The sequence below is a fragment of the Ictidomys tridecemlineatus genome, chromosome 4, assembly GCF_052094955.1.
Source record: "Ictidomys tridecemlineatus isolate mIctTri1 chromosome 4, mIctTri1.hap1, whole genome shotgun sequence".
In the NCBI taxonomy this organism is placed as follows: domain Eukaryota; kingdom Metazoa; phylum Chordata; class Mammalia; order Rodentia; family Sciuridae; genus Ictidomys; species Ictidomys tridecemlineatus.
The window spans coordinates 87483097-87507607 of NC_135480.1; the positions used below are offsets into that span (position 1 = coordinate 87483097).

Consider the following 24511-nt stretch of genomic DNA (forward strand, 5'->3'; position numbering starts at 1 on the left):
GTTTCCTAAAATAATCTAATTGTGGATTTAAATAGTTTAATAATGGGTTTATCTTAGCAACGAATTCATAAAATTCTTGAGAACTTAACAAATGACAAATACCTGTCATTTTAAAGACTGCCCCCTGAATTGTTAGGAGCCAGCTCCAGCACACCAAACCCTGAACTTCTGCAGCAGGCTTGCTTTCCTTACCGCCAGATACCTTTTGGATGTGCTCATCCTTAAAATGCAATAGAATCAGGCCTGGCTCTCCACTACTGGGAAATAAAGTCCAAACATCACATTCTTGTTGCTGTTCAGGCTACTTCTCCAGCCTCACTTCCCATAGTCCCCTTCCTCTGCCCTCTACGTAAGTGCTCAGGCCATTTCAGGACTTGTACACTGGTGCAGGAATGTTGCCTAACACCACAGGCTGTTGTACTCTCTGCTATTTGCTTCCCTTGCTTTTCTATGAAAAAAAACCCCTATCATTTGCAAGAACTGGAGCCAGACTACAAATGGAGACCATTCTTTTCCAAAGCTACAATCATCTGGCATGTGTGTGGCTCACACTTGCAGGCACTATGCACTCTCCTGAAGCCTATTCTCAGGCCGTGGGGTGTGCACTGTGGATGACCCACCCTTAGTTGAACTAATCTGTGAAGGAATTAGCCCAGAAGTGGGTCCAGGCTGCTGGAGAGGGGATTCTGGTCTCAATACCCAGAGCACAAGGAAGAAGGACAATGGTTCCTGTTAGCTGTATCCTGTTGGTATGCACAGGAAGAGTCCAGAGGATGGGGTGAGGCCAGCTGGAAAGAACTGCTTTGCCTTCAGATCAGGCCCAGAGGTCACTGCCCGTCCCTGGCAACGTGGTTGCTCCCTCCACATTCTCCCACGGTTCTCTGCTTAGACCTACAGTTTCATTCTTTTCATGCAGAGTTGTAGCTGTCTTATGTCTGTCTCCCTGAAAGTTTTGTGAGATTCCTAAAGACTGTCATGGGGATCTAATCATCTTTACATCCCTTCAATTGTATGCCTATAGTAGACAGATAATAGATCATCACTAAATGATTTTTGTAATCAATAGAAAAAATTGTTAATGAATAAGTTTTGTTTCTTTTTGAGCAGATTGTTTTAAGAAAACTAGTTGGTACTGTTAGGTTATTAATCCTATACTAAATAACTTTTCCTTAAAGATTGATATATTGTTTCTAACTGCTGAAATTGTCTATGATGCCTAAGATGACCACTCATTATGATAATCATGAGATTTTATTTTCAAGCAAATTGACCACTGTCATTGTCTGATGGACCTACAAAGTTCTTATTCTTTCTCATGGCTGTGAGGAGTCATGCTTTTTATACAGATCAGAGGAAGATTAAAAAAAAAAAAACAAAGAAAAGAGAAAGGGAGAGAGAGATTCTCTATGAATTTGGAAAGACTCCATTTATTACCTGTATGTCAAAGTATTTTTTTTCCATTTGGGTTCACCTGGGAAGAGGCGATAGTTGGCCACATCAGGAACTCCACAGCGAGGCCTCTTGATCACATCCATTGTATTCTGGTCCAATTTCCCATTGACTTGGAGGCCAAAGAATGCTTGTAGCTCCTTGATCTTCTTGACCATGGCATTGCCTCCTCGTGCAGCCATCTCACCAACTGGGTGACCACCTTTCTTTGTGTAATACTTGTCAAGATACTCCTGAAATGGAGAGGCAGGCAGACACGTCTGTGGCATAGACTCTTGCTCAAGGTAAGATAGGACAATATTCTTTGTATAAAAGTAGTATGTAAAGTACATTCCCATTTTGAAAAAATTAGACATATTTGAATAGATATAGGATACATATGGCCTAGATTATTAATGATTATCTTTGAGTAATGAGGCTTTAGGCTATTTTTTTTTCTTTTGTCCACCTGCATTTTATAATTTTCCACAGCTAATCTAATGGATGTGCTTTAATTAAAAAACTATGGAAGGAAAATGATGTGAACATTTCCCTTAGGAACTGAATATTTGTCATTGAAGTTCTTTATCCAATTTGCAAGACAAAGGCTGTTTTCTTTCATCATACATAACGTGAGATCTGTGAGTCCTTAAGTATCCTATTCCCTCCTCTTCTCTGATCTAAATGCCGGGGGCAGGAGTCAGTCTATTCAGTGGAGGCGTTAAATCAGTTCAGGTGGGTTGTAGGGTGGAGAGATTTTTTTTAATTTTTTTTTTTTAGTTGTAGGTGGACACGATACCTTTATTTTATTTATTTATTTTGTGTGGTGCTGAGGATCAAACCCAGTGCCTCATACATACCAGGCAAGCGCTCTACCACTGAGCCACAACCACCACCCGGTGGAGTGGAGTTTGTTTTCTTGGGGCAGGTTTCCTATGACAGGCTCTTTATCCCAGTAAATAAAATGAGCCATAAATTATAAGGCTTCTTTTGCACATACGAACATAAAACCCCTTAGTATGCACTGTCTGAAAACCCTTTGCTATGACGCAAGCCTGGGATTAGGATAAAGTGAATGAGGCAGTGCCATGTAAATGCAGGATTGAAGCCTGCCTTTGGCTGAGGAATTTCATCTATTCAACTTATTCAGGAAAAGACCCAAAGGGAAGCTAAAGATTTATATACCTTTTACCATATATATAATTTCCTGTTTATATAGTATAGCATTTCTTATTTACTAGATATATATTATATAGATTATCTCTAATAATATTACATGTACATTATAAATATTATTTACTTATACACTATATACACACATATAAATAATAAAATGTTAGAAGAAACAAGAAGTGAGAAAAGCAGAGGAGAAATCTTTATATAGAGTATAACTAAAATTTCATAAGTAAACCGAACATACACACCCAATAAATAATGAAAGATAGTGTGTCTGACATTGGTTATCTCTGGGTGGTGAAATTATGAGTGTGTTAATTTTGTCACTCAAAGATTTTTTTTTTCATTTTCTGGATTTTATTTTATTTTTTCCACTTCTGGGGATCAAACTCAGGGCCTTGCACATGCGAGGCAAGTGCTCTGCCACTGAGTTACATTCCCAGTCCTGTTTCAAAGTTTTCTACAATGAACATGGGCCATTGTTAAGGACAAACAGAAAGGAGTAAGTCTTACTGGTGTGGAGATGGAGCTCTACTTCCTCAGTCTGCCCTCTGTGTGAGAGGAGCTCATTTTCTCTGTAGTTGAAAATTTTAGGCGAGATGAGAACCCAAGAGGAGGAATTGTGATAGACCACACAGAGCACCAGTCCTGAGGCCTGCACGAGCTGCTCTGAACCAGGGAGGACCACCTGACTCCATTTCCATTGTTGCCATCTCAAGTCATCATTTTATGTATTTTTTTTTTTTTTTTTGCAAAATAAAGTTTGATTCAGTGAGTCATTCTGTTTGTGCAAGCTGATGTCATGATAATGTGATGCTTGTGGTGATGACAGGATGTGCTTCTGAGAGTTGAGCTCTGACATTGCTCTGTATTTATGAGATAGTTTGGATTGCAAATACTTTGTTCTCTTGCTGGGTTATGTAATATGCTGTATGTTCAAACTCTTCACAAAATATTTTCATAAAACGTCATGTAAGGGAAGATGTTTGTGGTATCTTAAGTTAAAATGCATTTACCAGTACTATTACAGTAATGTGATATATGTAGGCCTGAATTGGCACTAGGGGGAAGCAAGCTGGGGAGTCACCAAAAACTCAGTAATAGGAATAAATAAATTTTGAAAATCAATGCAAAAAAGTTCATGGTAAACCAAATCTTGAAATTTTGAATGAAAAGAAGTTGCAACTCTGTTTCACCCAAACCCGGCTCTGAATCATACAAAACTATTTTGAAAGGTATAGACTAAGTAATAGTGGTTATATCTTACTGATAGAATTGAGGTCATTTATTTTTTAATTATAGAATTTTTGTTAACTTTTTTGCTATGAATCTATTTAATTTTTATAACAAATATTTTTTTTTTTCTGTGAAATACACACATGAGGTTAGAACTATAGATCAGAAGGTTGAAGACTGGTCATAGTAGATAGGATTAATATAAGCAATTAATGAAGTAAAAATAAAATTAGAAACTATTCCCATTTAAAAAGAATATGAGTGAATTGCTCCCTACTTGGTGCTCCCAAGGACACGGCTCTTAGTAAATGCCTGTCACATTGCACCGTAAACCTCTAGTTTCCACTGACTTCTTGTCCATCTCACCTGTCGGTTGCATGCTCCTTCCTACTAGGGACACTGTGCCTGACTCAAACCCTGGGCCTGACACAGTTCTGGGCCCATAGTGGATGCTTGATTAATGTTTGAACTCCTTTTCTTTAGGCAAAGCATGCTTTGAAGAATTATCAGAGTTACTGAGAGCCCAGTATTCTAGGAACTTTCTTGCCAGTTGCTGACAAGGCTTTAGCATACTTTCTGGAGTTAAAATGTTCCATCAGGCACTTAGATGTGCTTTTAGAATGGCTTCTGTTTATATTCCAACACTTGCATGCTATTGGCTCAATAGTCAATGTTGCACTGGGTCAAAGATCTCAGGACCCATCAGAGTTGTGCCAACTGCCTCTCTCCCCTCCCTTGTTGTTAAAATCACAAAGTTTGGGAGTTGATTATCAAGTGGTCTTCTTTCCACTTCTTTTGCAATGTTTGACAGCTAAAATAATGAGGGCCAGAGAATCTATCCCTGCAGACTGGTGGCCTTCAAACTCCTTTCTTAGTATGCACTGATAATATACCTCCTGAGATTTAGGACTTTACAACTCAGACGGAAGTATGTTTTGAGACAAGGTAAAGTTCAAGACATTTTCTTCAATATTTTGTCCTTTATGTCTAAGTCACTGAAATGGAATTGTGAAAACTTTTAATGTATCTGAAAGATCTCAAGTTCTAGCCAAGGCTGTATCACTAACAAGCTTGGGCTTGGGCAATTCCATATATATATTTTTTTATTTCAGTTTTTTTAATCTATTGGGTGGGGTTGGTTTCAACCCACTGATCACACCAGTGTGAGTGTCCAATTTCGTCCTCAATGTCAAAATATTCTTAAATATATCAAGAGACTTCAAATGCCTTTTCATTCATCAGTGCTACATCTGGAAACCTATACTGAAAAAATAATCCTTTAGATTAGACTGTTGTATACAACCGGTACCTATAGAAATATTATTCATATAGAAATAATCTTTCTAATAAAGGAAATGGAGAAACAAATGATAACTCACTCATATTCTGGAAAACTTTAAAGAGATATTTTATGAAAGTAGCATAAACACAAAAATTTTCTTAAAAAACAATGAAAAAAGTAGGAACCATTTTTTTTTTGATTGAACCCAAGGTTGCTTAACCACTGAGCCACATTCCCAGCCCTTTTTATTTTTTATTTTGAGACAGGGTCTCCTTAGGTTGCTTATAGCCTTGCTAAGTTACTGAGACTGGCTTTGAACCTGCGATCTTCCTGCCTCAGCCTCCCGAACCAGAACCATTGGGATTACTGGTGTGCACTACCATGCCTGCCTTTTTAAAGACAATTTTAAAGACAATAATTAAATAATTAAATCTTTATCATAGAAAATATAATGGTAATAAAGACACATGAATTTAACAGTTTGCATTTGGAAGGTTTTATTTTTATTTTTAATTTAATTATGCATTCATAATAATGCAGTGAAGGTAAACTTTTATTATTTTTAGAGATAATTAGAAAAAAACTTTTAAATGTTCTATTGACACTACCAGATGATCCCTGATTATGATAATTGGATTTTTTTTTTTTTTTGCTTTATGATGGCGTGAAGTGCATTCAGTAGAAATCATACTTGGAATTTTGATCTCTTCCTAAGGCAGCAATGTGTGGTACCTTGTCCTCTCTTGATGCTGGGCAGGAACAGCAAGCTGCAGCCCTAGTCAGCCATGCGATCGAGAGGGTGATCCCCTGTACTCCACAGTGTACTGTGTTGCTGAACAATGACATTTGGTAGGTTAGGTGTATCAAATGCAATTTGGGGACTTGTAATATTTTCAAGCTACAATGAAGTTATCAAGATACAACTCCACTGTAAGTCAAGGAGCTAATATAGTAATTTTTTAAAACAACCCAAAAACCTAGAATCAATCCTGATTATAAGAATAGGTAAACATTTTATCATTCCATCAGTTTCAAAGCCTTTATATAAATCAGTAAGTCAGAGTCTAAAGGATACAAGTGAACATTAATAATCCAGCTAAGAACCTACTTATATTTTCAAGTGTAGATGTCTGTGTCAAGGGTTTTTGGAGGGGGAGGTCTATGGTGTTTGGAAATGTGGCCCCTTCTGGTGTTTCCAGGCACAAGGAGCCATTTGCTCTCTTCTATCCTGTGATCTAGAAAGTGGGGACAGTGTTTATCCTGACCTAGGCTGCCAGGCCTCTTCTGTCCTGTCCTGTCTCTGGGGCTCATCCAGTGCCTTCTTCTGGTCTCTCAGCCCCAGTGACTCAGGGCTGCTGATTGTTGCCACTCGATGCTCCTTTATGCCAGGGCTGGTGCACTTTCCTGTTCCTTCTGCCTGATTGCCCTGTCTTTAGGTTTTCACATAGCAGCCTTTTTTCTTATAGTTCAGCTTCATCTCCAATGTTGCTTCCTCTAAGAGGCCTTCCTGGACTGCCCCCACGGTCCCTTTAACTCTATCATCTGGTTAACTTTTTTCCAAAATCACTGATCACTTTCTGAAATAATCTTCTGCACTTATTAATTGGCTTATCTCCTCCCAATTCCTTCCCACCTCCTCCGTCACCCCCATATAAACCCTGTAAGAGCAGAGAGTTGACTTTTGCTCACTCCTGTTTCTGTATCACATGTCACATGGTAGGCATTCAATAAATAAAATTCAGTTGCCCATTTTCATTTATGATTTTATAAAGTGATGAGATTGTTGTGTGTTTTTATAAACTATAAAGTGAGATCATTAACTCTTCCTAGTCTCTAAGATCCATATTGAACAGATCATTCTCACCTCCTAAAGAGTGATGACTGTGCCTCAGAACTGATGACTGGGGCCTGCAGCAGAAGGTGCTAAGTGCTGGGGACAAGCTGTGGATGAGTCTCCATGCTTCTTGGCTTAACGTCTTGCTGAGAGTGTGTCATAACAGAGACTGGGGAGGGCTCAGTTTATTTGGAAAGGCAGAAGTAAAGAATCAGTAAAGGTCCCCAGTATTTGAAGTCCACCTCATTCATTCCCGATACCCCAGCAGACCCCTAGCTGACTCCTTACTGGCAGGGCTAGCAAGGATGTCTTCACCAGAACTTTCTGACCTTATTCCTACATATATGGGGACTGCTAATTATTATTATTAGTTTTTGAAAGGGGCTGATGGACAATATTTTTGATTTTGTAGGCTGAACTCTGCCACTGTGGTAAGGAAGCAGTTGTAATAGACAAGATGTAAACTCATGGCCTGGCCAGGTTTGGCTCATGGACTGTGGTTTGCCTGAACCCTGGACTAGAATGGGGGCCCCACGCCACCTTATGTCTGTTCTGGCCTCAGGATGGCCCTCCTTCTGGAGGTCACAAACCTCTAGTTTCTGAATCAGTGGCATGAATCTGGGTGGGGGAAATTACATATGAGAAGAAGGGACTCAAAGCTAGGTGCCAACAATAAAATACAATTTCCAATAGATGCCACTACTCTGAGTTATTTTTAATTTAGTTCATTTATAAGTGGGCTTTAGTTAAAGAAAGTTGAATTCAACAGGCCTGTATAGGCATCTCTTATTGAATTGAGCTTCCTTGTTCATATGCAAGCCTAATATTGAAAAATTTTAATGACTGGTGTGGAATGAAAACCGATTAGGATGGATGAGTTGTAAAAACAACTGTTGGGGACAAGCCAGCGTGCAAGGTGAAAATCAGCTTTACAGTGTGCAGGCCTGTGGTCCACTGTTATATCTGGGCAAGCAATGAAGCAACCTGAAGGAAGAGTTGTAATTGCACACTTGCTATATAGTTTGGGCAGGCTCTGGAGGGAGAGGCCCATGGAGAACATATCTGCACACTTTCCACCAATGCTGGGATTCCATTATTAGAAATTCATCTTTATTGGTCAAGGATCACCATTTCATTTTTAGTGCACAAATATTCAAAATAATTTTGAGTCGTGTTGCCTTTAAAAATTTCCCATATGAATTATTTGTATTAGATTCTTTTTCAAACAGTCAGATGGGAGAGATCTTAAAAGAGGGATATATGGAAAGAGTGAGTAAATGAGGGTTGTGGGGGAATACACTTTAGAGAGGAAAGGTCCTCAAATAAGAAGAGGGTTTGCATATAGAAAACTCTTGGTTCATTTAAATTTGATCAAGGACCTTGAATTAAGAGCCATTTTTTTTTCAAAATATGAAATTTTTTTGTTGTGACTGTTAGAATCCTAGTAGTAATTTCACAATCTGTCTTAGTGTGAGAGTGTTATATTTCAGCTTTTATATTTCTGCCCTTATTTTTCATCCATTATTCCTCAAATACTATTTAATCTTTTTGTTTTGTATTTTTTTGCAAACCATCTACAATTCTGTTTAAAGCAAGATATCTAGATATTTATTCAGTTATTTATTCAGTCATGCAACACATGCAGTTAATATGCACCGACATCAATCTTAAATGAGACCATTGATTAGACTTCAGTGGATTTATAAAATGATTTAAAAGGAATCATAGATTTTTGCTTATCTTCTTATTTCATGCTTTTAGGTTTTTCTGGGCCACAAGGAGAAAGAGGAAATTGGGCAAAGATTCACAAACCTGTGCAAGGTGATAGTTGTTCCTCCAGGTCCTGGGGGTGGCTGCAAATAGGGAGGGGGCTGCAGTGGAAAACTTCAAAGCTGTGATGAGGAGGACAGCTAGGCCAGATGCAGGGAGCACCTTCATCTCCTCTTGGAAGCTGGGTAATTATATCAGCCCAGAGGATGGCAGCCAGTGCACATTTGCAGTTCGACCCTGAGCTCCTTTTATAGAGTCCAACAGGTCTGGGCCCTGCAAGCAAGGATGATTCATGTCTCAAATGGTAATTATACAGCTTGCTTCTCTCCCTGATGACGGGGTAACACAACCATTCATAGGAATCAAGGGAAGCTTCGTTTTTTGCCAGCTACTGTCCCCAAAGGAAAGAAACAGTCACTTTTAATGAAGTTTGTTCGCTACTTATTCAAATTGGGATAAACTTGATTGATTGACTGCAATTCAACCAAAAATTTGATATGCCTCAGTTTGGGGACATTTTACCATTCTGATTACAGAAAAGGTAAATGATTAAATATAATTGAATTAGAATATAATTGAATAATCCCAAACTCCCCCCCTCACATTCAACTCATCACCTGTATCTTCTGCATCCACTTTGACATTTCTCAGGAATGAATGCTGTTGATAATGATGGTTCTGAGACTCATAAGATTCTGAATCATCAAGGCAACATTACATTATACTGTGCTGACTTAGGGTGGAAAGTGAACTGGTAACAGAAAGCTTTTGAATGAGTTAACACAATAGTTAGCAACTTAGCCGGAATAGTAGTCAGAACTCCCCATTCTCTGCACGCTCGGGTTAATTGGGATCATATTCTTTTTCCTGGCTTTGAGTAAGATGAATTTTGATCTAAAGATAGCATGGGAAGGGGAGGTACTAGGGAAATAAAACTGACCAGATTATGTTATGTGCATGTACAATATGTAACTATGAATCCCACTAATATGTAAAATTATAATGTACCTATTTAAAGTAATGATAACAGATAAATGGTGTTGTAAGGTGGGAAAAGCACTTCAAAGTCAGAAAAACTGAGATTAAATTTTTAAGATATTTCCTGGCCATGTGACGTTGGACAAGCTATTTGATCTCTGTGAACACCAGTTCACAATTTTTTTTTAATCTGAAAATAATACTACCATGTGTAAACTCCTTAGTGTTACAAGGGTAGCACAGCATATCGCATGGTATCTGCTAGTACCACTTGGCATCCATACTTCCTGGGTTCTGAGAAAACAGCTGATGACAATGAGGAAATCACTCTTGTCCAATCCAGATGAATTCAGAGCTGAGAAAGTATAAGCTCATGTTTTTCTTGTCTAAAATAAGAGCTGACTTTGAGGGCTGTGGATATAGCTCAGTGGTACAGGGATTGTCTACCATGCTCCAGGCCCTGGGTTTGAGTCCTAGAACTGCCCCCCCTCCCCCATCCCAAAGAACCATCTCAGAGATTTTTAATAAAAAGGTCACCAGAAAGTCCTTTACTCTCTATGCTTTGCATATCTTGCACATATGCACAGATTTCTATAACATAATTTAAGACTGCAGCAGTAAGCTGCTGTCCCAGGAGGGACTCCACCAATGAGTTGATGTCACATTCTGCTTTGGGTCTCTAAGATCACTCACTGCACTTGTATCCAAGCAGCTTCATGAATTTCTCCCTTTTGCTAATAAAAGCTTCCTTTACCCTTTCCTCTTTGACTGCAGGGTGCACATTGGCCCAGCATGTATCCTGGATTACAATCCTTTGCTCATTCCTGAATAAATTCTTGTACTTGGATACATTTTTTCCCTCTGGGGTTTCTTTTTAGCTTTGACCATTTAAATTCTATTTCTGACAACTGTGCATTTGACTTTTAGTTGGTTGATTAATCTCTTTCAGCTGTGTTATTTTTGCCTTTAAAATAGGGGAAAATGCTTATTTTGTAGGATTGTCCTGAAGGAGTAAACAAAGCTCTTAGCAAAGTACTCAGTAGACCTTAGTTCTTGTCTATTTTTTATGTTGGCTTCAGGCAACTGGTTGACTTTGAATGAATTTCTTTGGATGGATCATCACTGGCCTAGATCAATGATTCTCAAAGCACAGTTCCTGGGCTGGCAGCATCACTGCCACCTGGGAACTTGTGGGAAATGAAAATTCTCAGGCTTTCCCAGGTTTATTGAATCACAAACTCTGGGAACAAGGCCCATTGGTCTGAGTGTTGCCCAGGTAATTCTGATGCATGCTGAAGTTAGTCAACTACTGAATTAGTTGAGTGAATAGAATTAAGGAATCTGAGGTTAAAAAAAAAAAAAAGCCAAAAATTTCCAAGAACACCCAGGTCATAGAAAGTATTCGATACTGCCCCTGCCACCTGGGGCTGTGCTTTTCAATGGTGACACACCTAGTATTTGAAAGTCATTTTGTTGTTGTTGTTGTTGCAGGTAACTTATTATTAAGACCTGTTAAACCATAGAGTATGTAAATGATTTGCTTTCCATTAGATGAGATTCAGGGTTACTCCTGTTGTGAGCTTTCTCCCCTTGATTCACCTTCTGCTATACTTTCCTGCATGGAAGAGAGTGATGAAGTTATAGCTTGGTATGAGAGGAACTAGTGAATAACCCTAGGTACTCAGCAAGTCTACTGTCATGTGTATTTAAAAAGAACAAGTAAAATAAAAGAGTCTGAGACTCATGCAAACCTCATATCTGTCATGTACTGTGAGATGTACAAAACGTGTCTCAGAAGGAAAAAAAATAAAATCAAAGATTAGATTCCTTCAGCTAACTAAATGATAAGCTCCTTGAAGATTATATGATAGAAAAAGGTCAGTTAATGAATTTTTCAAGTTTGCTTAATGAATGAATGTACAAACATATATTTACTATCATTTTTTGATTCTCAGGATAGGAAGGGAATATTATATTAATGATCTTCCCAAATTTGTGTGCTTTCTTATCCTCTGCTGCCCTATTACTAAACCTTTATAGCAGCTGCCAAAATTGAGCAAGGACTGAGTCCTTAACACTTCCCTTCAATTATTCATCTCATCTCCTTGTTTTCTCCCCCAAAATATTGTTCCAGTTTATCCTGTTGGCCCTGTTGGAAAAGCATACAGGCCAGTGTTAGTGTGGGAGGGATCATGGTATGAAATTCTGAGGCCAACAAAGAGAAAATATTTTTACCTCTAGGACTCTAATGAGTACAATAAATTCCATTTTTGGAAGTAGATTGAAGGAAAAAAGGGTGTGATCTGGAAGCTTCCAATATTCTCATGTATAACATTTCAGTTGCTAAGCATGAATAACCTGAACAGAAATAGACATTTGTGTTCTTAAAAGTTATTCACATTTAGCACATTGAATTTCTCTCAGAGTTGCTGGTGGGCAATACCTTGACAGAGAGAGAATGACAGCCTTAATATTGATAATTTATTACCAGGCTTTCTCTCTTCCTAATTTTTCTGTCTTCACAAGGGAACAAAAGTCTGATTTTTATCATCCTTGTATCAAATCTAAATTTAAATCCTGATTATTCAAATCTAAAAAGATATATCAAGCAAGTCAATGACTAAAAGGGGTAAAATGTGAGACTCTACTAGAGAAATGTGGAAAGTGAAGTATGTATAGAATAATTAGACAATAAAAATATTATATATGAGGCAGGAGGTTGGAAGCCTTTAGTCAAGAACAACATTTGGGCATCCAGAAGACTCTTAGAAAAAGGGCTTTAAACTACAGAATCAGGCTTACTACAGAGAATTGTTCCTTGCTAGACCCCAGCTGAATTCAGTTCCATTGATTTTTTTAAAAAAATTTTTTTGGTAGGTGGATACAATACCTTTATTTATTTGTTTATTTTTATGTGGTGCTGAGGATCAAACCCAGGACCTCAAGTGTATTAGGCAAGCACTCTACCGCTGGCCACAACCCCAGCCCCTCCACTGATGTTTTAATAGATCAAAAACATTTAGATTTCTGAGATTGTCCCTGCCTTTCATGGGATGGGTGGATAAATAATTGTTGGGTAAATGACTAGTTACCTTTTTTGTCTTTCTCAAGTAAAGAGCACAGGTTTCGTATTTAGGCAACCTAGACAAAAACACTGATTTGGTCACTTTATAGATGTGTTACCATTCAGTGTTCTTAAATTTCAAGCTACAGAAACCACCTTTGATTAATTTCTCCCCCCACTCCCTCTCCCTCTCCTTCTCCCTCTCCCTCTCCCTCTCCTTCTCCCTCTCAGGTTGCCAGACAGTTTAGAGAATTTCCAGGAAGGCTGGAGATCTAGGCTGGGAGAACCAGCAGGAATGAGAAGAGACCAAAGCCAAGGTGTGGTCTGCTGGTGAGACTCTTGACTCTTACCACTGGACAATATTACAGCTGGACAGTCAGGATGCTGCCGCTGGGCTCTTGTTTCTGGTTGTCTTTGTCTCATCCACTCAGCATCCATGGTGCTAGATTTTGTGAGAGTCTGTTGGGTAGGCCTGGGTTGTGTGCACTTGCCCTGATGTCCAGACAAAAGAAGTGGAAGGACCTCCCTTCAGTTTGGCCTTCCTACTGGGAGGCAGGATACCTTCCATGGAAACCACCATTAACATAGAATGAGGAGTGTCATAGAGAGAAGGACGGATCAAAACCAATTAAGACCAAGTCCAGAAAATGATCTGTGACCTTCCTAAATGTCTATTTCCTGCTCTGAAGAATGGAGGATAATCATATCTATATATGGGAGAATTAAAATGGCTAATGGATTTTTAGTGCTAAACTCAGTTCGTATATGGGAGATTTCAAAATTTTTGTTGCCATAATTTGCAAAAATTTCAGAAATAAAATGGTGGATTAATAAAAAAATCAATATATAGCATTTTCCTATTTTTTTTAAGTACTGGGAATCAAATCCAGGGTTTAGCCCATGCTAAGGAAGTACTTTACCACTCAAGTACATCTCCAGCCCAACATTTTCTTTCTTCTAAGTCAACATTGATAATCAAATTGGCCATGGATTAAATAAGTTTTGGGAAAAATAAAGCATTAGGTTATTAAATGTATATGTTAACACAATATATATTCTTTTTATATTTGCTATCTTTCATAATGTGGAGAATGTTAGCTCCACATGGATAAGGACTCTTTACATGCCACTCATGGCAGTACCCTTAGGGTACAGAATGGCACAAATATATAGTGGCTGGCACAAATAGGAATTCAATAAACTGTTGTCGAATAAATGAATGTATGAATGAGTAACTAATTGAACTGATTGAGGCTAGGAATAAGAAAAATAAGGTTGATCTTAGAGGGATAAATTTTAAAGCAACCTATACAATAGATCAAATGAAGGTATACAGCATTAACCTAAGGATTTGGAGTGTTTATTAAACCTTTATTATATGTCAGACATTGAGTTATCAAATGCCTTAAATATGTTTTATACTCATACAAATTTATGACACCCCATTTTCAAGTGAAGAAATTCCACATGCCGGTACCAGGCCCAATGCTACAGGCAGAAAAGGTAAATAAAACCTATTCCTCCCAGGGTCTTAGACGGCCTAGGGAGAAACTCAGATGTCAAATATCACACAGAGCACAGTGGTATCGAAGGTGGAATCACAGTGGTATTGAAGGTCTTAATGAGGACACAAGAAGGAAAGCCCACTTTTGCATGGGTATCTAAGGACCAGAGAGGGGTGGAGAAAGGAAGGGTCAGGGTGGGCTTTCCAGGGCAGTGGGGCTTTGGTTGAGGGCTGACTCTCAAGAGAGTTGAGGTTTACCAGAAAGACAAGGAGATGGGATGGAAGGATGGTGACAGGAAGTGAGGGGGGGAATTCCAAGCTGAGGGGATTATGGGGTTAGGAGATGATGAAGGCCATCTGTTCTTAAGGTATCTCTATGCTTGAGGTTGTTTGGGGGCAGCAACAGGAGATGGGGTGGAAAAGGAAAGCAGAGACCTGTCTGTTGGAGGGCACCTCTCACCCACAGTTCCGGTGACTGAAGCAGGAAGGCCGAGGCCAGGAGTCATTTGCTGCGTGAGCCCTCCTGGCCAAAGGTGAAAGCCAAGAGAGCAATTTCCAGCCCAAGCTGCAGATCCAATGAAGCTTCAGGAACAGAGCTAGAATATAGTCAGCAACTCAAGGAAGGCAGCAGACGGACAGAATGGCAGGGAGCAAGTCTGGAGCAGTCACTGTAGCAGCAAAGGCTTTGGAGAGCTTGCTGGGTTTATTTAAAGGACTTGGAGAGGGGTGGACTGGACAACGTCATGGAGCTTTGTGTGTTAGAGTAAGGAATCCAGACATTAATGGTTTGTGATGGGAAACCACCAGAGAGTCTCTTCCTGAGGAATGACATGATGGAGTCTGTATTTACAGAATTGAAAGGAGCACACAGCATAGATTGGAGGAGAGTGGGATGGAGGCAAAGGGCCGCCAAGGGGTGGGCTGGTAGGAAGCCTAGACAGAGGGCTAACGATGATGTTTATCTTAGATCATGAATAGTAAGAGAGGAGCATGTCAGTATAAATACTTAGCATTTTGTTTATTCGTGTAAAATCTTGGGCCTGTAATGCAATGCTCACCAATGTGAGCTTTTGAGGTTGGGAGGTAAATGTGTACATAGCCGTTTGTGTCAAGGGTGGGATGTTGAAAGCCCTATTAGAGCACATTCCACTTGCCCAATCCTTTTAGTGAGTCAATTCACTAAATTATAGATCTATTTCAACATACGACTCAGCAATTTCTGGAGGTTGAGAGTTTGCACTTTAGTCTCTTTTTTTAAGTTTCCTCTAGAGTTTTTTTTTTTTTTTAAGTTTCCTCTAGAGTTTTGTCTACATGTAAAATCAATTTAACTGTTTCAAAGGATCTAACATACCTTCAGTGCTATGGGCTGATGTGTGTGTCCATCTCAAATTCATACATTGGAACCCTAACCCCAAGGGGCTGCAATTAGGAAGTAGGACCTTCGGGAGGGGGAAGGGATTCGGTCAAGATTTTCAGAGGAGAAACCTGCCTGCATACATAAATATCCATGCAAGATGAGAAACAGAAGAAATTCATTGCCCTCTATTTTTTTTTAGGAAATATTTTCAGTGCCCTTCAGAGAAGAAACCCAAAGGGCTGCCATTTCTCTTCCTCCAGGCACAGATACATCAAAAAAATGCTGTTCCTGGATCGTGAAATGGGTTCTTGATCTTGGACCTGACAGGCTCCAGAACTGTGAGAAATGAATTTCTTGTTTAGAAGCCACCTAGTTTATGGTATGTTGTTACAGAACCCTGAGCAGACTAAGAGCAACCTGGAAGATCTTGTGGTGCCAGGTAGTAAGGAAATGCTCAGAGAAGGACGGAAGCCTGTCTGAAGGACATGCACCAGCTTGTCAGCACCCCCTTCGCCTAATCTAGGGCCCTCTGAGCATCAGCAGACGTAATGGTGGTACAGAGTTGCAGTGCACTGAATAGAACAGGAATTTATGGATCTTTACTGTTATAAACAAAGAAGCAAACAAACACAGTTGGAGGGGAGAAACTCTCTTTCATCTAGTAGAGTGCCAACTAATAAATGCAGAAGGAATGATGGCTTCAGAAACCAGTGTTAGGGAACCGTCTTCCCAATAGTCGGCTCAGGCAGGAAACATCAAGGAATGCTGAAGCCAGCAGATAAAAGAAGATGAAGAAGGGGACGTTCACATAGTTACAAAATCACATCTCAAACAACAGATGTTAATAACTAACGAGACAAGGCACCATCGCCCGTGGTGGGATAATCAGACATGGGTACTACCCAATACATTGGAAAGAAAAGAGCACACGTTTTATGTCACTGGAAAAAAAAAATCACCTGAGCCTCATCATGAGATTGCATCAGGTAAATCCAGATTGAGACACAGGCTACAAAGTAACTGTCCTCTGATTAAAAAAATAAATAAATAAAGTCAGAAAGGTCAAGGAAAGACCAAGGAGCTGTTCCAAACTGCTCCAGAGAGATAAGACTTCTGGCTGCCTCTCGGCGGCCTTGCTATAAAGGACATATTGGCACAACTGGCTGACCTTGAATGAGGTCTTTGTGAGAGTTCTCTGTACTGTTCTTGTAACTTTTCTGTATGTTTGAAATGGCTTCAAAATTAAATAATTAAAAAACACTAAAAATGATAATCTGAATAATTCAGGCTCAATTTACTGTGCTGGAAATCAGATACCTACTTCACAGTCAGGCGAGTGAAAGTTTGTGAAAGTTATTTGTAAATTTAAATTGTGGTGTCAACCAAAGGGAAAATAAATACTCTTAAAAATAGTAAGAAGTATTTAGGGAATATTTTTTTAGGAAATATTTTCAAGAAAATATTATAAGCAGTCTATAAACCACATCCATGCAAACTAACTCTAGCTTTATCTAATCATGAAAGGTAAAGACTAGAATGAAAGATAAGTCCAAATAAGTTAAACATTTTTGATTCATTAGTTACCTGTAATAATTTTTTATATATAAAAGTTATAATCTTTATTAATAGAAAAATTGTTTCCCCCCTGATCTTCTTTCAAAAAGGGTTGAAAATATTCAAAGAATATAGATTTGAAAGGGTGAAAAATTTCTGATTAAGTATTAGTTTAGCTTTGGTCTTTCCCTGATCATGAAGGAGAGTTATACGATCTCTCAAACACCCAGAAAAGATTACAATGGTCTAAAAATTTGATATCATTTCAAATGTATGAGGAACAAGTCATCCTAAATTGGAAAAGTTAAAGAGCAAATTTATTCCAGGAGCAGTGGCACATACCTGTAATCTCAACTTCTTGGGAGGCTGAGGTAAGAGGAGTCTGAGGCCAACCTCAGCAACTTAGCAAGCACCCTTTCTCAAAGTAAAATATTAAAAGGGTTGCAGGTGTAGCTCAGTGATAGAGCAGCCCTGACTTCAATTCCCAGTACCACGAAATTTAAAAAAAAAATCAATTCTGAAAACAATATTTAACAATTCATTTTAAGATAATGCATTACATGTTAACATTTTTGTGAAAATAGCTATATTTTCAAAAAGTTAGATGACATTGGTTTTTTTATTTTAAAAAATTTCTTCAATATCTGACTTCATAGAAGGAAAGTTTTTTTCTCATATCTGTGTATTCAACCCATGCAATATCATGTTGTGCAGCCACTGGAGAACTTCACTGCATGTCATGAAAGAAGAAGATAAAGAAGGAAAATAAAGGTCAGCACTATTATAAGCAGAATTTTGACCTCATAGATCTCCTGAAATTTTCTCGAGGATCCCCCGAAGATCCAGGACCACAATTGGAAAACTGCTAGATTAGATAATAGTCTTTACCTAGATAAGTTCAGAACCAAACTCATCCTGTTTTTTAGTTTACTTTTTTACCCCCTGTCCAGTATATTACCCTTCTTACACCCTCCAGCTCAGCAATGGTTCCAGCCTTCAGGGGTGCTGTGTAGCCAGTATGCATGGATAGAATGGTCCTATTTGTTCACCACCCTTTGATTTGTCAGTATCAATGTCATAGTTGGTAAACATTTTGAATATCATTGCTGCCAACCACCCAGAAACCACAAATTTATGATTGATTATTTCTTCCCTACCTCTATTTGTTCTTCCCTGGCTTTTAAAAAATTAATTATCAACAATTTGTCATTATTTTAGTTTATTTTATTGACAATGAGCACACCAACTCGATCAAAGTTAAAAAAATATTAGATAGTATCATTACCTTGGCCCAGATAATACAAGACATTTTGCATTTTGTCCACACTTAAGAGAATTTATAGTATTCCATTCAAGAGCATCATTTAGCCCATCTTGACATTAATTTTAATTTAGTATTTTATTTTTATTTATTTTCATAAAATCTTGATGTTTAGAATACTTGGAGATATAGTTCATTCATTTCAACATCATCACACATACCAATTTTATTAAATATATTAAAGAGGGAATTATTTTGAGAACTATGGAGTATGTTTAGAATCCCAGAATTTGGTGAGAAGCCTATTATGTTGGCTATAAGTTAGAGAACTTTGATCTACAGGGTCCAATGTGCCTATAACATGTCATTGATTATTCATAATAAGTCATATAAGTCTTACATCAACTCTTTTATAGAACATGATAAAACATAAAAATATAGTTATTAATTTATATAGATTTACATAAAAGCCCAAACTTTCATATTTTTTTCTATCATCTGTAGTAGTTCATGTTATTGTTATATATGACAGCAGAATGTATTACAATTCTTATTGCACATATAGAACACAATTTTTCATATCTCTGGTTGTATACAAAGTATATTCACACCAATTTGTGTCTTCATAAAAACACTTCATTGGTGGTTCAGTGGTAGAATTCCTTGGCTTTTTAACAGTGAAAATTCTTCACTTAATTTTTACTGGTTTTTGTTTTCATTTTGTTGGTGCTGGAGGCCAACCCCAGGGTCTTGTGTATGCTAAGCACATGTCCCACCAGTATACTACACCCTTAGCCCAATTTTTACTATCTTTTAAACTTTTTAAAATTTGAAGATTCTAGACTTACAAAATAGTTGCAAAAATAGTACAAAGAATTTACCAATACCCTTTTCCAGAGTCTCCAAATGTTAACATATTAACCTCAGGCAACTGTCAAAGTCCAGATTCTAACTTTGGCATAATAGTAATATTTTTGTGTGCGTGTGACTCAAAGTACACCATGAAAACATCTTAGATAATGAGAGCAATGACTACATACATAATCTTATTTATTATTCATGATACTTCTGCCCACTGATTTCAGCATCTGCTGTTGATTCTTGTTGGAAACAATTTTTGTGATAATACTTTTCCTTTCCACCATTCCTTTAGCATTTGTAAGAGTTCAACTGTAAGTAAGAACTTTTCCTTCCCCCTACCTGATAGGTATTCACTCCTTTATATCAGTTACAGACTCATGGATTCTTATTCTCTAGATTGCAGTCTATTAGTCTAAATATTTATTTTTCCTAATAAATAGTCTATATCTGGCTATTGGGGGCTCCTGCTCTATTAGAATCATCTCCATCATTTGGGGACTATCTGTGGCTTCTGGCACCACATACAGTTTACACTTGAATTTTCTTTGGCCCAACCCTGGAGTCAGTCATTTCTCCAAAGAGCTCTGGTTCCTTTTATTGGAAGATGGTATCTACAAATCAGATCTGGGCTATTAATTGATATTGGATTATTTACTGATTTTTTTTTGTTATTACAAAAATTTTACAAAGTCCCTTTTTTAAATCTATAAAAATGGATTTTAATAAATTTAAAGCCACCCATAATCCTACCACCTAAAGATAATCAGTATTATTTAAAATATTTAGTAAGTCTTGCCAAGCCTGTCTTTGAGGTGAGTTTGGAGTCTGTTTTCTTTTTCTCTCTGTTAAACCACAATGCAAAGAAAAGACCACTGACTCCAATTTTAAATCAAATTAAAGCAAGCTTGTAATTCCAGCCGGGACTGTCTCTCCAGAAATCCGTGGGTTAGAGGACAGTCCCCCAGCTCTCTAGGAGCATGGTTTTATAGCACAAAAAGTTGCAAAAGGAGGGGTGTCTTGAGAACTTACAGATAACAGGATTTTGACAAGCATAATACAAAGGCAGATAGTAGGTTAATGACCTAAATGGTTCAACATTTCAAGTTAGGGAGTGAATTTAGATCCTAACATCAGAATTTCTGAGGTACCACTAAGGTTTCAGAGAGGGTTGTTATCTGGTCAGGGAAAGCCAGGCATGGGTGAGTTTAAGGCACAGGCACGCATTCCAAGCAAGTTTAGAAATTTCAGTAATTTATAGTAAAACAGAAATTAACTTTTCATGACTTTGTGACAAGATGGCTCCCAATCTTAAAATGGAATTAGGCTGGGTTCATCACTCTCCTTCGCTGCCTCTTCAGGCCTCATTACTTCCTGCTTGGATTACTAAAACAGGCTGCCTATGGTTTCCTACATCAGTCTTATACCTTCTAATCCAAACTCTATTCTGTTACTAAAGAACGTTCGTAAAACAAAACAATCATATCGCTCTGTACATAAAATCTTTTAATGGCTCCACTTAGCCTTGAGAAAATGACTGTCATTCATTGTATAACATTTCCTTTCTGCTTGTCTTGAAATTCTTCTCCCACTTTCTCCAAATGCACGTTTGCCACAGCTATAATGAATTTCTTGTTGACCTGAAATGTGCCATGAGCTCTAACCCCACCCTGTCTTTCCTATTTTATCCCTCTATCAGGGACCCCTTTCTCCACATGCCCCTCAGCCTGCCTGTCCCTTTAGATTTATCTATTCATCTATAACTGAGTACTTCTCACCCCATGGGATAAATTGTTTCTTCTGCTCTTATACTTGGAGCTCCTCAAGAAAAGAAATTTGGCATCCAGTAATGTTTGATGAATGGATTAGAAAATGTTTAGTAAGTTAACAAAATATATTTGTTGAATGAATTAACATATTTGCTGAACAAATTAACAAAATTACAAGGTAAAAAATGGAAACAGAATGAAGATTCAGTATGTAAGGATAACACTACACGGTGGCTTCATGGGAGTCTAGAAAAGGGTTACACTTAAATTTTGGAATTGGAATATTTGATTTTTGTGGTACATTTAATGAAGTGAGAATTTGGAATCTCCTAGAGTTGGACTCTGAGAGGGACAGGAGCGTGCTCTTGGATCTGCCACTTATGGGAGGAAACAGAAGGAAGTAACTTATGTAGAGGGAGAATCTGGGATGTAATATTGCCTCAGGAAGATCTCAGCACCCATGGGAGGTTCTGGACTTGACATTGATGTTCGGCATTGTCCTGGGTTGGAGTGTGGCTCAGAGCCCTTGTCATCCCACATGGACCAGTTGGCCCTTGGAAGGGAATGTGGCCTGGGGAGGGGCAAGTCTCTCCAAGTGGAGGTAGTTTTAAAGAGGAAGACAACTGAGGGCTGCAGTGTTTCCAGGAGTTGGGGTAAGGGAGAATCAAATCCTTTAGTCTGGGGTGAGATTATCTAGACGTGGTACCATAGTGTCCGCTACATCTACAAAATCTACAAAATATGATGACCTACTTGATTTGGACTCTAACAGCACTGAGTTGGGGGGAATATGCATTTCTCAAGAACTGCCTAGGCTCCAATAGACATCAAAGGGAATATGCAGGAGGCTTGCCACATAGACAAATCCTTCAACTTGAGTCAAGTGGGCAAAGCCTTTCTTTCTTTGAGATAGCCATAAAGGCAGAGTACTCGGAGATTTCAGTGAACTAAAATATTTTTCATCTGGAAGAAAGTAGTGTAAGGGGGACAGAAGAAAGTTGGGTCAAATAATCATTACTATTAGCCATTGATATTATTAGCTAATGATCAGTCATTATCCACAATTTCTATGAAAGGACAGAGTAGAACTCTAGAAAACACTGTGAACTGAGATGAAAATAAATTTAACATTAATGCTTAAAATAATTTGATCCTAGCCTTTTAGTTTCGTTGCTCATAGAGTTTATGATTACATTGATTGTTTCTGCTCAAAGAAGAAAAAAAGATTTTCAATGAAGGGAAGATCAGTTGAGAAAAGGGACCAGAGACTGGGATGAGGGAAGGGAGGATGGAAGTGCTGGGAAATGATATTGGTCAAATTGTATTATTATATTGTGTGCATGTAAAAATATCTAACAACAAATCCCATCATTATGTACAACTATAATGCACCAATAAAAATGTGGAAAGAAATAATAAATAAACAGGTGAACTACAAAAAATTTTAATATTAAATTCTCCAAAAGCAATCATTTCAAAATCTTCAAAAACTGAATTTTAATAGAATTAAGAAGTTGTCAAACAAAAATTTGCATTTTTGATGATAATGAATAAAACAAAATATGGGTAGCAGTGATTTAAAAGATGCATATTTAAATAAAGACTAGTTTTATTTTTTTAAGCCTAGTTGTCCTAAACTACATAGTCATTCATGAGCACACAATGAAACAACTATAGTGTTTCCTGCTCAGTGTTCCTTGTAAATAAATGTATATTGCCTTCATCAATCTTCTTAAATAATTTTATTTTAATCTTTATGATGGCAGAGCCATAAATCTCTCTCGTCTTGAATCCCAAAGTACTTGCATCAATAAATTATTTTGAGACCCAAATATTTGTTAAATAAAACCTCAGCTTTGTTTTATAGACCATTTCCTAATAATCTGAGGCCAACTGAAACAACTCATTAGTCATAATTCATTTGTAACCAACCAGAATCTAAAGCAAGGTAACATTACATTTTGGGTAGAAATTATTGGTACATGTGAGAGGTAGGTGATATCTTTGTAACAAGACAATAGCTCTGGAAATCTCTTTCCAGAACACCTACTGTTTGAACCAGTCTGTTTGAGTGCCGTGATAAGACATTTCAGTTAATTAAATTACTGATCTCTTTGATTACTTATATATGCAAGAAAAATGGGCATTATAGTTGTGTGATCTTGGGCAAGTTACTTAGCTTTCCTTTCATTTATGAAGTAGAGCTATTAAAACCTACTCTATCCTGCTGTATAAATTCAATGAGATGGTCTGTGTAAATGCTTAGCACAATGCCTGGTATGTACAAAGTAATTGAAAACTTCTTGTTCTTATATAGTATTATATGTTATGGACATATTCAACATGGAATTATAATTTAATACCATATGTACTAATTATTAAATCACAAGAAACACGTTGTCCACAAAGCTTCTCAATAACATTCCCTTTGAACTTGAATCTCTTCAAATGTGCTTGGAACCGCTGAGCAAACGTGTACCGCCTAATGAGCGGTTATAAGAGTACTCTTTGTTTTTCTTCTCTTTCATTCATTTCTCCTTACCAATCTTTTAAACATCCTCTAAATTTATCTCTCCAACCCCCACCCAATAAATCCACAATTAAAAGGCCTTCTCTTTTAGGACACAGGCCTCCCTGGATTTGACCCTCCTCCCTCCTTCCAGCCTTCCTTCCTTCCTCCTCCCTGCACCCCCTTTCTTTCTTCTGATCATTCCCACAGTGTCTGGGACATTGCTCAGGACATTTTGTTTTGTTTTGTTCTCCTAGCAAGTGTTGAATGAGTAGCCGAATGAAAGTTTACAAAACCTACGGTCACTTTTCATTTTATAAACATCCCCATGCTCGACACCAGTGTTATTGTCACAGACATGACCTGTCTAGCTGGTCTAGCTGACATAGGACCAAAGAGCAATTACAAAACAGGTTGAGGGACAGGATAGGAGGTTATCATATGGGATTATTGGGACATGAAGGAAACTTCCTGAGAGTGATAGGTGGGGCAGCCCTGAACCAGGCAAGGGGAAAAAGGTGACATTTTAGGAAATGAGATAGTCTGAAGTGGCATGGTTTGTGCAAGAACTTGATAGATCTGTGTTCCTGAGACCCAAGGGCAAGATGGAGAGGCAGGAGTTAGACAGAGGAAGCTGGCAAGGGTTAGGCCACAGTCTCCTCAGACATACTGTGAGCGTGGATGTCGTTGTGTGGAGGTGAAAGAGTAACAGGGAGGGATTTGGATCCTGCCTCACTTTCACTCTTAACTTCCTGGCCTTCCCAGTATGTGTTTACCTCCTGTTCTGCACCAGGGTCCCCACCTCCTGGCTCCTGGTGTGTTTCCAGTGCAGACTGGGCTGTCCTTGAGCAGGGGCTGGTTTATTCTGGGTTATCAGATCTTAGATTTACTTTTTAAATGCTTTTTTGTTTGTTTGTTTGTTTTGCCTCTA

At 38.2% G+C, this 24511-nt stretch overlaps 1 protein-coding gene across 5 annotated transcripts in view; it reads right to left on the reverse strand.

Annotated features, from left to right (window-relative positions):
- Mmp20 (matrix metallopeptidase 20) overlaps positions 1 to 8980 on the reverse strand; it is a 44481-nt gene extending 35501 nt beyond the window's left edge. For 2 of the 5 annotated variants that reach the window (XR_013437861.1, XM_005329098.3), the window contains exons 1-2: positions 8769 to 8980; positions 1435 to 1682 (exon numbers count right to left, since the gene is read on the reverse strand). Coding sequence is in view for 4 of the 5 variants with exons in the window: in XM_005329098.3 (XP_005329155.2) it covers positions 1435 to 1682; positions 8769 to 8894 (374 nt within the window). In the remaining variant the exon portion in view is untranslated. Of the gene's footprint in view, positions 1 to 1434; positions 1683 to 5854; positions 5955 to 6986; positions 8666 to 8768 lie in introns of those variants that run through there. The other 3 variants (XM_078046931.1, XM_078046932.1, XM_078046930.1) reach the window with 3 other exon arrangements.
- Positions 8981 to 24511: the final 15531 nt, after the last annotated feature.